At 32.5% G+C, this 14,815-nt stretch overlaps 1 protein-coding gene across 1 annotated transcript; it reads left to right on the top strand.

Moving 5' to 3' along the window:
• The first annotated feature begins 3,197 nt into the window (after nt 1-3,197).
• On the top strand, nt 3,198-13,771 carry LOC128169281 (uncharacterized). Its single transcript, XM_052835440.1, has 2 exons — nt 3,198-3,245; nt 5,673-13,771. Exon 2 carries the CDS (start codon nt 5,747-5,749, stop codon nt 12,080-12,082), a length of 6,336 nt encoding a protein of 2,111 aa, XP_052691400.1. The 5' UTR covers nt 3,198-3,245; nt 5,673-5,746; the 3' UTR covers nt 12,083-13,771.
• The last annotated feature ends 1,044 nt before the right edge of the window (nt 13,772-14,815 follow it).

Genomic DNA, 14,815 nt, shown 5'->3' with positions numbered 1-14,815 from the left:
ATTACAAAGTGATCATTGAACAATTATATATGATTGCGCCCATGAGAAAAGGGTGCTTATGACATTTTTGACAAAACAGAGAAATAACATCACAAACATATGACGTTGCGTCATAACGTCGTCTGAAAAGAGTAAAATTTATAAAGCGTCATTTTCATAGCTTATTGTTTTTATACCCTTTTTAAAATTAATTTTCACATTTTTTCAAATAATCTTTTTTAATACTTTATTTGCACACAAATTTGATTAACTACATGTATTTCTATTTGTCCCGATATTAGCTCAATGCTCCAAATGGGCTATGTTTTTTGCTATTCATTTGCTATTAATTTTAGGTGTCTGCTTCACCTTTTTTTGTTTTTTTACAGCGCATTGATATAAACTTATTTATTTTTTTCACAAATAATTAAAAATATCTTATTTTAAAGATAGGAAATCATTATTCAGACCACATACTGTAGATTCATTATATTACGCGAGTACTATATTCTGCGATTCAGCAGTATCCATCAAATTGCGAGAACCTAAAATCGCGAATGCCGAATTTTAGGTTACATATATCAAAAAAAAGCGAGATTTTAAAATAATTCGCAAGATGCGCTTCTCCCGATATTAATTCCTTTAAACAGGAATCTACGCTAATATTGCGTTGATTAAGAATGCATAAAAAAAGAAAAGAACATAGTGCGTTGATTAAGAATGCAAAAAAAAATGAACGTAACAAATACAGACTATTAATACATGTACATGTATCTTCTTTATTCAGCAAGTACCATTGCTAATATTGTTTTAACGATGTACGACTTTTTAATTTATGCTTCATATATGTTCTATAGATTAGCTTTTTTCCCGAAATCATTTTCTAATAGATTATTAAAAAAGCAGTAACTAGAAACATTTCTGGTTGAACAAGCTGAAAAGAACACAGTAAATAGTCTATTTTTAAAAAAAGACTACATTTACATTTACAAAGTGAATCTGATATGCCATTTAAAAATACACAGTGTATTTCCCTTACGTTTGGATTGGAAATATGCGACTTTCAATTTCCTGTGAATACACGTAGCGTGTTTATGCGTATTTAGCACAAATATATACGTCATCACGCATTTTAGTATAATTATTATTGTGAGATTGAATTTAACGTTCGAACTATTTATCAAGTGAAAAATAAAGGTTAAAAATAAACATTTATCTAAACTTTATAATCCTTATCTATATGTGGAGGTGTAGTGGGGAGGGAGTACTTAAATACTGTGTTATAATGGTATTTTGTTATTCTTACTCGCAGTTCTTGCATCCTTCCTAAACAGTTGGAGCAGATTCTGCGAGTTGGTATTTTTGCTATTGTAAATATATAAGAAATATGACTGCCTCGACAAAACTTGGGGTAGTCCCTCAAACCTTTGTACATAATTAAAACAATCATATACCGATGAAAAAAACGCAAATAGAGTCATCCCTGACCGTTCGATCACCGTAATGCTGAACTAAATGAAAACTGACTTTGAAATGTGCATCTGTTGTAAAAGCGTTTGTTTTTCAAGCGTCTAAATTAAAATCTTTTAGATTCGTCTGCAAGAATTACATTCTCATGTTCTTCTTTGTTTAAAGCGTCCAAATTAAAATCTTTTAGATTAGTTAAAAAAATGAAAAAGAATGTGCTTTTTAGGTAACATTTTGTGTCTGATTGTATTCAGATTTGTTTGTATTGTTTGAAATAAGTAATTTGTAATGTCAATAAACGTCATTTGTGAATATTCTTAAACAAATGTTATCTCTTGTTCGTAATGCAACCTGACGTAAACTAAATTATATCGTTAACTTTTATAGATATAAACTTTACGCCACCTAATGAAACAAAAGGCCAATGAGCCGCATCGCTCACCTGATTAAAATCAGCCATACCCTTAACCTACGCATCGTCGAAAACTCATATATACATATTTGCTGTTTCAGTGGTTGTTAGGCCAACTCTTAAAGATCGAGATGCTTGGATACTTATAGTATTGCAAATGTTAAAACCACGAATTTCTAATTAAGATTATATAAACACTTTGCCCACATATTCCCACATTGATTTTTGAATTTCTCTTAAAGGGGGATCATGTACAAATTCTAAATTGTATTCCTATATACTGTAATTATCTCATTGAGGTCACAGTCAAAGTAATTTTAGAATTAAAAAAATCACTCCTAGCTATTTTAATGGCTTGATGCATTGCAAATACCTTCAAGAAACAGACTGAGACTGAACATGGCGGTTGGCTCTGACAATTTCACATGCAGATTCAACTTTGACTTAAGTTTTCAGAAAATACGTCGGTTTTATTAGATCACATGAGTCACCCAGGTGACCTAATGCAATTAGTCTTCATCCGTCGTCGTGTGTCGTGCGTTAACAATTTTACATGTTTATCTTCTTTTTAAACACCACAATGCCAATTGCTACCATTTTTTGGTGTGAAGCATACAATTTCATGATTTCATGATCCAATTACTTTACCATCCCGCAATACTTACATCAAAAAAGGTCCGACAGATACATATTGTTAATGCATGTACGGTAAATAAAAACCGGTATATTAGCTTTCTGCTACAATACTTTTACAAAGTATAGCCTTTTAGTTCCTCATAAGTATAATTTAATTGTTGATTTCTACTGATTTTTATCATAACTTGTGAACCCTTTTTCTGACCCCCTGGTGATAAAGATTTAAACAAACTTGAATTAACTTATATCAGAAAGATTAAATTTTGATATCGCATAATATTTGGTTTTCAGAAGATTTTTGTAGTACCCAATCTTACTTCCACCCTCTCCAAATTATCTTTCCCTTTGAAGTAATCTGACTTTCCATTGCAACAAACCTTAAATCTTAAGTATGTTATGGGCTAAGTGTTTCTGGAAAAGAAGATAAAATGTGAAAAGCTTATGACGACGACAATGATGACAATGATGTCGATGATATACAATACAAGTGTTCATTAGAAAAGTCACTTTAACGTTTGGCTAATTGTTTTACTGATTCAATATTTGTTAAAATAATCATATGACTGTTATACATTATAGGGATGTAAATCATAATTCAAACAGCTTAATATAAAAAAGAATAGAGAATTATGTTTGTAAAAAGCAAGAAAAATGTTTGTTAAAACATAAAAAAATATGTTTCACACATAATTTTTTTTTACAGGGGATGTCGAAGAAATCAAGAAAACAGTTCTTCCTTGGAATATAAAAGGTAAAATACTCTAAAATGATTAATAATTAATTGAATTTTAATTGAATTAAGGTATACGATCCATAAAAGCCCAAGATTCAACGAATCTGGATGAATAGCAGATATGTATTGGCTTAATACTCAGTATACTTGAGACTAATTTTCATATTTAATTAAGTTTCAATATGTAAGAGTGGAATGTGTCCTAATTAATGACTTTTTCCTATTCTTGAAGAGTTGTTCCCCTTTGCTTTTATTCTATAAAAATTAGTTCTAAAAAATCTATACGATATAAAATTTATTTTTAATAGTTTTTGTATTTCTAATGATAAGATACATCTTTCCACCAAAGCATTTATTGATATTCAAAGTATTTAATTTTATATTTTAAAAAAATGTGCTTGTTCCCATAGACCATAATGCAATCTTCATTACTAAATTACTGCTTAGTTAATAATATTTTTGAAAATCTCTCTCGGTAAATCTTTTTCTACTCTAAAACGCTTTAAATTAATATCAAAGTTTTAAATACATAGTGGATATTCAAGGTTGGAAAAATTAGGTCCTAATATGGATCGGATACCTTAAATTGAAATTTGAATTGAAAATAAGGAAAATATAATAAAACATTTAAAATTATATGTAACCAGCTTCATGAAAAAACGCAAACATATTATAAACAAAACCCAAACTACAGCAGTAGGTTTGAAACGAGGTTCATGTTAAATACAATACAACCTACACAATGAGAAGGTACAATGAGATGGTTAGTTGATAAAATAAATGGATGGATATCCTCATTGTTGCATGTAACTAACATGCTTCAATACATATAATGTTCTTATTTACTGTTGGTCTGCTATAAAAAGTGCACTCATTATGGTGTAATGTTCCAATTCAGCTAAAAAAAAAAGCCTAACACCATCATCACCCCTGTAAACATTTTTTGGAAGTATGCTTAAAGGGGAAGGAAACTAAAAATATGTTGTACAATAAATCAATTTATTATCATCTACTATAATTGTAAATCGTATTTATTTTTATTAAAAACCCCGGAACAATGAATAAATCAAGAAAATCGATCGATAAACTTAAATTTCCCGCTGCCATGGGGGCTGCCATTGAACATTAATCTATGACGTCACACCATCTATTCCGGTTTGTCTTATGAACATAACATCATGATATTCGCTCTAATTGACAAGTTCTGGAAAAATTTGAAACTATATTGATTTGAGACCATTCTTTTACCTTTGCAAACTACAAACTAATGTCAAATGGAGCATGTTCGTTGAAATCTAAAAACGGAGGTTAGTGTCGGAGATGTGGAAATTGTCAACAGATGCCAAGTATCATAGAAAACGTCTGCCATCGTTATTTCGACATGGTAATTCCGACTTTAAAGAATGAATTTTTAAAATCCCGATTACAATTATAACATTTATTCAGTTAGCGAAGAACTTGACTTTGAATAAAAAATTTAATCGAGGTCGTTTTCAACTTGAATGATAGCAGATTAACAGCTGTCATTTACTTATGCATATATTTATGCATACAATGATACATGTATTTATTCTTTAGATTGACGTGTGAACTCAAACATTATCTATTTTGTTTAGTCGATTATTTGAGTAATAGAAAGGTATAAACCAGCGTTATTATATTCAGAGCACTGTGTACATTCATTTGTATATGTAAACCAAACCAGAATAGATGGTGTGACGTCAAAATAATAAAAAAAATTTTGGCTTTTAATACAAAAGAGTTCATGTCAGCCTCCAGTAAATACGATTTCTCCAACTTCAAACGTTCATTAAAACTGAATTACGTATTTTATTTTCAAAAAAGCATGACCACATGTGATAATTTACACCACTTTATTAAAATAAATAAATTTTGTTTTTGTCTTTCCTTCCCCTTTAATTTATAAGAGGTAGTAACAATGAGAACATGAAAACAGAATATTAAGGTACTATGCATCCCCCACAAATAAAGTTTTGAAGATGAGAAGGTAACATTTTATGAATATTAATCGTTATTGTTGTCAATAACACTCCTTTTTGATGAATAACATATGACATATGGCGGTGTGTTTTAGCTGGTAAGTTGGCGCAAGGACATGCAATATTAATCTACAGACAAATGTAAAATGTAAGAGTAAAATGGTTAATACAATTGTTGCACAAGTCCTTAACAAAGATTTATTTAAGCAAAAAAATCGACAAAACTATACTGAAAAAAATCCAGAGTGTAACCACAACCTAATCATCATCTTGGTGCGAGTGATTTCTCAATTGCTGGTTACTGACATATCAATGTTTTGATTTATTTCTGTCAATGTTGATATGTTATAAATACTAAACACTGAGAGTAGATACTGCAGTTCACTACTGAATTCAGAAACTATTGTTTGTTTTTAACAGCTTATGTTTGTTTTATTTTTCTCAGTTATATATAAAAAGGACGTCCTTAAATGGAAAGAAGATGACAGTTTTTTTGTTGAAACTCACAACTTCCAAGCGATGCTAGACAAAGTTAGACAACAGCCGTTCGTGACGTTTGTTGGTGTCCCAGGCTCAGGAAAAACGGCTACAGCTCGTCATATCGCCATTCTACTGCAAGAGAAAGACGGGTATGAAATATTACCAACCAAAGACATAAATAACACTGAAATGTATTGTGACCCTCGCAATCCACAAGTGTTTGTTATTGATGATGTCCTAGGTGTGTTTGGGTTTGACATGAAGGAACTTGAGAAGCTCACCATGTATCAAGAGAGATTAAATGAACCTACAATGCCAGCCACCAAGGTTCTTATGACATGCCGGGAGGTAGTTTTCAAACATGAAGCTTTCTCAGGATCCATTTTGTCAAATAAAAAACACTTAGTTCAGTTACACAGTGAAGAGAATGCTTTAAATGATCAAGATAAATATGATTTATGTGCAAAATACAACTTAGATAAAGATTTGTTATCAGCAGACACTTTGTCAAAAATATCGAAAAGTTTTCCATATCTATGCAAATTGTTTTCAAGAAAGGAAGAGTTAAAACATTATGGGCCACAGTTTTTTATTTCACCTGTCCCATGTATATTGGAACTTCTCAACAACATGAAAACAAGAAACAAGGTTCATTATGCTTCATTAGTTTTATTAATGACCAATCAAAATTCATTGTCAGAAAAAAAATTTAACAATGAAACCACGACGTATTTTGATGAAATGAGGTTCCAGGTTTTAAAAAGATGCAAAGTTGATCCTTCGACCTGTAGTTTTTATTTTATTGATGCTTTGACTGAAATGGAAGGGACTTACACTGAACAAAGTCAAAGTGAGTTTAAATTTATTCACGATTCCATGCTTGAAATAATTGCCTATCATTTTGGTCGTCACTTTCCAGAGCTAATTTTGCAATATATGGATAGTGATTACATTGCTAATTATATCAAACCAGACAAATACAAATGTAGGAAACGTAAAAGAGAAGAAAACGAATTAGAACAATCAGTCGATGCGAAGGAAGACAGTGATACAGTTGCTGACAAAGAACATGTGCATGATTTGTGTATAAAGCTACAGGAGCCCCATTACCATTTACTCGCTGATCGTTTGTTTGAAGATGTACATAAAGGCGAGTTGTTTAATGTTTTTGAAAACGAAGCGTTAAAACATCCGTTGGTGCTTCAGAAGTTTTTGGATGTGATGAAGAGTAAGCCTTATTCAGAGTTGTTCACCGTATTTCTGTCACCGTTAAAAGAAGAAAAACTAGGAAAAAAATCTAAAAAGAAATTATTCTATAGCGAGCGCTATGATCTGCTCATGAATTCAAGATGGGATGCCATACGTTGGGACGATTACATGTATATTCGTGCCATTGACTGGGTTATATTCTATGGACACAATCAAATTTTACACTTTATCATAGATCAGATAATAAAAAACACAAAAACGGTCAATGACCTCTTTCGGACTCCCTACAACAATCGATCGGATGACTTTTGTACAACAGTACAGGGTACAGATTGTAATAAAAGAAATGAATCAGATATCGATGAAAACAGTGCAGGGAGATGCGATGTGTCAGAAGATGAATCATGGTCTGATTTGTGCTCTGAAAAAAGCGATGGATTTTTGGGTACCGAGCCAGTCTTTATTGAGAAGCGCCGCTTACTTAATCTTAGTTGTTATAGTGGTGACCTTCTGACTTTCCAAATTTTACTGCCATATTGTGATAAAGATCTCCTTTTTTCTAAATCAAGTTGGGATTCTGATGATGATGATTCTGGTGATGATGATGATGATGTGAAAATTTCTGATCCACCGATTGTTGTTGCTAGTAAAACGGGACACTTCAATATACTTCTTGAGCTGTTAAACCTTGGTGCAGATGTAAATGACGACAGCTATTGTGATAAATCACTGGTTGTTGCATGTTCAAAGGGACATTTGGATATGGTAATTGAATTGTTAAAACTTAAAGCAAATGTCAATATAAACGATAATAATATGACCCCACTCATTGTCACGTGTTTAAAAGGGTATTACGATATTGTTCTTGAATTGATAAAACACGGAGCAGATGTCAGTATCACAGTTTCCGATAATTCACCACTTATTGCTGCATGTTCAAATGGAAATCTTGATATAGTACTTGAATTGTTAAAACATGAAGCAAACGTCAATATCAAAGTTTCTGATGATTCACCCCTTATTGCTGCATGTTCAAATGGACATCTTGATATTGTACTTCAATTGTTAAAACATGAAGCAAACGTCAATATCAAAGTTTCTGATGATTCACCCCTTATTGCTGCATGTTCAAATGGACATCTTGATATTGTACTTCAATTGTTAAAACATGAAGCAAACGTCAATATCAAAGTTTCTGATGATTCACCCCTTATTGCTGCATGTTCAAATGGACATCTTGATATTGTACTTCAATTGTTAAAACATGGAGCAGATGTAAATATGGAAGTGTCTGGTTTTTCTCCCCTTATTGCTGCGTGTTCTATAGGTTTTCATTGTATGTATAACAATTTGTTAAGACAATGTGGAGGTGTAGATACCGGAATTTTAAAAGATGAATCTAAATATGCTGCATGCTCAAAAGTCCAGTTAGATATGATACTCGAACTCTTGAAATATAAAGCAGATGTCAACATCAAAATCTGGCGATCTTCACCTCTTATTGCTGCTTGTTTAAACAAATATATAAATATATCTACGGTACGAGAATTGTTAAAACACGGCGCAGATGTCAATCCGACTAATATTTGTTGGCCCCCACTCATCGCTTCATGTACAAATGGACGTTTTGATTTAGTAATTGAATTGGTAAAACATGGAGCTGATGTCAATATAATAAATCGTTGTTATTCCCCACTTATTGCTGCGTGTTCATACAAGTCTAAGAGTTTAGATATCATATCCGAATTGCTAAAACATGGAGCAGATGCCAATGTCATAGTTGATGACAATTTACCACTTATTATTGCATGTAAAGAAGGACATTTTGATATAGTTTGTGAACTATTAAAACATGGAGCAGATGTCAATGCCATGGTTTCTAATAACACCCCACTTTTTGAAGCATGTTCAAAAGGGCATTCAATCATAGTACGTGAACTGTTAAAACATGGAGCGGATGCCAATATTTCAGTTTCTGATGATTCTCCACTCATTGCTGCATGTTCAAATGGGTATTTCAATTTGTTATGTGAACTCTTAAACCATGGAGCAGATGTAAATAAAATTGTTTCGGGTAAATCACCCCTTACTGCTTCGTGTATTATTCATTATGATGAAAAGAAACTTCAGTATAGACAAAGTAAAGGTGCCAAAATCATAGATTTTTGTCCAAAAAAACATTTAAATATAGTTCGCGAACTAATAAAATATGGAGCAGACGTCAATGGCAAAAACTGTAAAAATTCACCACTTACTGCTTCTTGCTTGGAAGGCAATTCGAATATTGTAGATGAATTGTTAAAAAATGGAGCAGACGTCAATATCAAAGTTTCTGATAATTCACCACTTATTGCTGCATGTTCAAATGGAAATCTTGATATAGTAATTGAATTGTTAAAACATGAAGCAGATGTCAATATCAAAGTTTCTGCTAATTCACCCCTTATTGCTGCATGTTCAAAAGGACAGCTTGACATAGTACTTGAATTGTTAAAACATGAAGCAGATGTCAATATCAAAGTTTCTGATAATTCACCACTTATTGCTGAATGTTCAAATGGAAATCTTGATAAAATTGAATTGTTAAAACATGAAGCAGATGTCAATATCAAAGTTTCTGCTAATTCACCCCTTATTGCTGCATGTTCAAAAGGACAGCTTGACATAGTACTTGAATTGTTAAAACATAAAGCAGATGTCAGTTTCACAGTTTTTGATAATTCACCACTTATTGCTGCATGTTCAAATGGAAATCTTGATATAGTACTTGAATTGTTAAAACATGAAGCAGATGTCAATATCACAGTTTCTGCTAATTCACCCCTTGTTGCTGCATGTTCAAAAGGACATCTTGATATTGTTCTTGAATTGTTAAAACATGAAGCAAACGTCAATATCAAAGTTTCTGATGATTCACCCCTTATTGCTGCATGTTCAAATGGACATTTTAAGATAGTACTTGAATTGATAAAACATGAAGCAGATGTCAATATCAAAGTTTCTGCTGAATCACCCCTTATTGCTGCATGTTCAAAAGGGTACTTAGATATAATAAGTTTGCTATTGAAACATGGAGCCGATGTCAACATGACAGTTTCAGGCAGATCACCACTTACTACTTTATGTAAAATATGGTTGTGGGCTATGTCACGTTTTTTTTTAAAAAACAGAGCAGCATATGCAAGAAACCTTTCAAATGATACATTATTCCGTTTGTCATGTCGTAAAGTTCATTTAGCTATATTTCGTAAACTGTTACAACATGGAGCAGATATCAACGTCAGACACTGTAAAGACACACCTTTGAATGCGTCTTGCTCAGTAGAATATTTCTATATAGTTTGTGAACTCCTTAAACACGGAGCAGATGTCAATTTCATAGTTAATGATAGTACTCCACTTATTACAGCTTGTCAAACTTGGAGTTCAAATATAGTGCATGAACTCTTAAATCATGGAGCAGATGTCAATATAACAGTTTCTGATAAGTCCCCACTTATTGTTGCTTGTTCAAAAGGGCGTTTACATAACGTACGTGAATTGTTGAAACATGGAGCAGATGTCAATATCACTGTTTCTGATACATGCCCGCTAATCGATGCATGTTCAAAAGGACATTTAGATATAGTTCGTGAACTCCTTAAACACGGAGCAGATGTCAATACCATAGTTAATGATAGTACTCCACTGTTCACAGCTTGTCAAGAAGGACATTTAGATATAGTGGATGAATTGTTAAAACATGGGGCAGATGTCAATATCATAGTTAATTATAGTACTCCACTTATTGTTGCATGTTCAGAAGGACATTTAGATATAGTACGTGAACTGTTGAAACATGGAGCAGATGTCAATATCACTGTTTCTGATACATGCCCGCTAATCGATGCATGTTCAAAAGGACATTTAGATATAGTTCGTGAACTCCTTAAACACGGAGCAGATGTCAATACCATAGTTAATGATAGTACTCCACTGTTCACAGCTTGTCAAGAAGGACATTTAGATATAGTGGATGAATTGTTAAAACATGGGGCAGATGTCAATATCATAGTTAATTATAGTACTCCACTTATTGTTGCATGTTCAGAAGGACATTTAGATATAGTACGTGAACTGTTGAAACATGGAGCAGATGTCAATATCACTGTTTCTGATACATGCCCACTAATTGATGCATGTTCAAAAGGACATTTAGATATAGTACGTGAACTGTTGAAACATGGAGCAGATGTCAATATCACCGTTTCTGATACATGCCCGCTAATTGATGCATGTTCAGAAGGACATTTAGATATAGTGGATGAATTGTTAAAACATGGGGCAGATGTCAATATCATAGTTAATGATAGTACTCCACTTATTGTTGCATGTTCAGAAGGACATTTAGATATAGTATGTGAACTGTTGAAACATGGAGCAGATGTCAATATCACTGTTTCTGATACATGCCCGCTAATTGATGCATGTTCAGAAGGACATTTAGATATAGTACGTGAACTGTTGAAACATGGAGCAGATGTCAATATCACTGTTTCTGATACATGCCCGCTAATCAATGCATGTTCAGAAGGACATCTAGAAATAGTTCGTGAACTCCTTAAACACGGAGCAGATGTCAATACCATAGTTAATGATAGTACTCCACTGTTCACAGCTTGTCAAGAAGGACATTTAGAAATAGTGGATGAATTGTTAAAACATGGGGCAGATGTCAATATGACAGTTTCCAACAAATCACCCCTTATTGTTGCTTGTTCAGAAAAATGTATATATGCAGTACGTGAACTGTTAAATCATGGAGCAGATGTCAATATAATAGTTTCTGATAAATCCCCACTTATTGTTGCTTGTTCAGAAAGACATTTAGATATAGTACGTGAACTGTTGAAACATGGAGCAGATGTAAATATCACTGTTTCTGATACATGCCCGCTAATCGATGCATGTTCAAAAGGACATTTAGATATAGTAGGTGAACTGTTGAAACATGAAGCAAATGTCAACATCACGAACTCAAAAGATTCACCACTGACTGTTGCATGTTCAGAAGGATATTTAGACATAATACGGGAACTGTTAAAACATGGAGCAGATGTCAACATCATAAGCTCAAAAATTTCCCTACTGATTGTTGCAGGTTGCATGTTGGATATTAAGAAATAATGAGTTTGTGAGTTGTCACCATTTATTGCAGCAGGTTTAAAAGGTTTATAGATAAAGTAGTTGAATTGTTAACATAAGAAAAATATATCAATATACTATCTGTAAAAGATTCATCTTATTAATCAGTCTGCCTCCAAAGTCATTTAAGATATGGTGTGTGTGCTGTTAAAGCATTGTTTATGTATTGTGTAAAATGAATTATCGTGTTTAAAGTAAATTTTCAGTTTAAATTAAAACTCTTATTGAGTTTTGTTGAATAATTAAAAAGATATCAATTTATATCGCCTGATTTATACGATATATACGTGACATCGCCACGTCCTGAACGTTCATATTGTTTAAGGTTTCTTTTTTTGCATAATAAATGTCATGCTTTAAAATTTAAAAATAAGCCCCAAACAATACAGCATTTGAAAACAGATATAACATATACCTTTTCTAACTTTTATAACAAATTAGTAAACGTTTCCGTTCATTTAGAATAACTAGGTTTGGCCTTTGTATTTAGATCAAATAATAAAAAGGTAAGACGTGCAAATTGTGACACGATGAATGTTTTGCTTCGATGGAGATAAATATCACTCAAAAATGTTATTAAATGGATACGTCAACCTAAAAGTAAGAGCAAGTTAACGGTATATCCTTAATGTGGTTTAAACATATAAAAAAGCATCAGTCATTTAATAGATAAATTGCATAGTCAGAAGACATACGCTGTGAAGGAAAATAGAAGCCAGATTCTCATGTCATTAGTTATATCATAAAGCTACGTCGATGACTCTTGGAAGATCAATCGATAAACTGATTGGGCATTAAATTTTCCATTGTTATACTCCCTCTATTTAGAAGCAGTTGGCTTACTTAGTAAAACAAATGGTAAAAATGTCAATAGAGCGTCTTTGCAAATCTTTTACAAAGAACGAAATTGTAAAGATATACCAGACTATTCTCAAGCTTTATAAAATACAGTTTCTGCAGAAATTGTTATAATAATGCATATTTTCAAATCTTCCTTGAAATAGGTGGATATTTCAAAGCACGAATGTCGTCACTGTACGCTGGTTTTTTCAGGATTTTATCGCACCTTTAGCATTGCTTTTGAATCAACCCTCGTAGTTGAATTGTTAACATAAGGAACACACGTTAATAAAACAGTAGGTATTCCTTTACTGATCATGGTTCCCACAAGACAGTTTCTAATGATTCCCCGCTTAATGTTATGTATAAAAAAACATTCAAATACCATGAGTGATATATTAAAACATGGTATAAATGTCAAAAACGCGGATAATGTTAGTTTACAAGTTTTGGAGAGGTGATGTGAAACATGAACATTGAAAAATAAAACTTTTAATATTTTTAGTTGGAAATGTTTGAAAACGTTAAACAGCAAATTAGTATGTTATCTTTATGATAAGTTAGCAGACACCTATGAGTTTAAAGAAAGGACACTGTTTAAATGTCCAAATATTAATATAAAAAAAGAAGAATGTATTCAAAGTACCTGTGATGTTGATGCAATTGAATCCCTTAATCAAGAATGCAATGATGCGAAAAAAAATGCAGGCACCAAATTATGTGTGTGAATGATACTCACAGCTAAGACACAAATCGTAACACAAACGCAACGAAATTGGTCTTATTTAACAAGTTTTGTTTTTAAGGTCTTCCGTTCCCAACGGAAGACCTTATTGTTTTTGCTTTGTTTCTTTTTCCCTATTATTTGGGTCTTCCGTTTCTAACGGAAGACCCTCTTGTTATTCTATTGTTTCTTTTTATTAGGGTCTTCCGTTTTCAACGGAAGACCCTCTTGTTATTCTTCGGTTTCTTTTTATTAGGGTTTTCCGTTTCCAACGGAAGACCCTCTTGTTATTCTACGGTTTCTTTTTCTTTATTATTCTTTTTTTTCTTTTTCTGACTTTTTTGGAACGCTATTTCTCAAAAACTATCCAACCGATTCGCACAAAATTTTCAGGAAGGATAAAGCATGATCGGCGCTACATATTATAAAATATTCAAATGATGACGTCACTTCCGGTTTCAGATATTGACGATTTTGTAAATTTTTAAGGGTCATTTTGTCCACGCATCTCCTCCGAAACTAATCAAGATAGAAGCTTGAAATTTTTAGGGATTGTAAACGAATGTATGTAGATGTACCCCCATGCGTCCAATGATGAAAATTGCTAAAGGCCTCAAAGCTCGCCTGAACCTGAAAATTGGCACCAAATTTTTTCACGAAATTTTTGCACATTTTCTGTGATATCTTTTGATGTATAAATATTTAGTTAAAACATATCATGCAAAAGTTGTTTTAAATTACACGGGCTTTCGATTAAAATCAAGAAAAAGGGGCTGGCCCCTCAAATTAGGGGCCAAAATGGCTGTAAAGTCTTCTTACAATAACTCTTTACTGAATTATAATTTGTTATTAATTATAGAAGCAAAAATGTTCATTGTTAGGCTGTTTATTAATACAGTACCATACTTAAGTCATATGTTACGTAATTAGGGGTTTCAAGGGGCCAGAAATTCAAAACTTTGATCATTAATATCTGAAAAAAGAGAAATATTTTTAAAAGCAATGTAGAACAAAAGTTGCTCAAAATAATGTTTTGTACAGTATGCTACCTTAAATGTTTTTGTTTATGACCCCATTTAGGAGTTAAAGGGTCGGCCCCTAAAACATATTTGTACATATATCTCAAGAACGGTTAACATTTCTTGAACACT

The sequence above is a fragment of the Crassostrea angulata genome, unplaced genomic scaffold (assembly GCF_025612915.1).
Source record: "Crassostrea angulata isolate pt1a10 unplaced genomic scaffold, ASM2561291v2 HiC_scaffold_113, whole genome shotgun sequence".
NCBI classification, from domain to species: domain Eukaryota; kingdom Metazoa; phylum Mollusca; class Bivalvia; order Ostreida; family Ostreidae; genus Magallana; species Magallana angulata.
The sequence above is the reverse complement of the archived record's forward strand: the minus strand, read 5'-3'. Positions and strand labels throughout refer to the sequence as shown.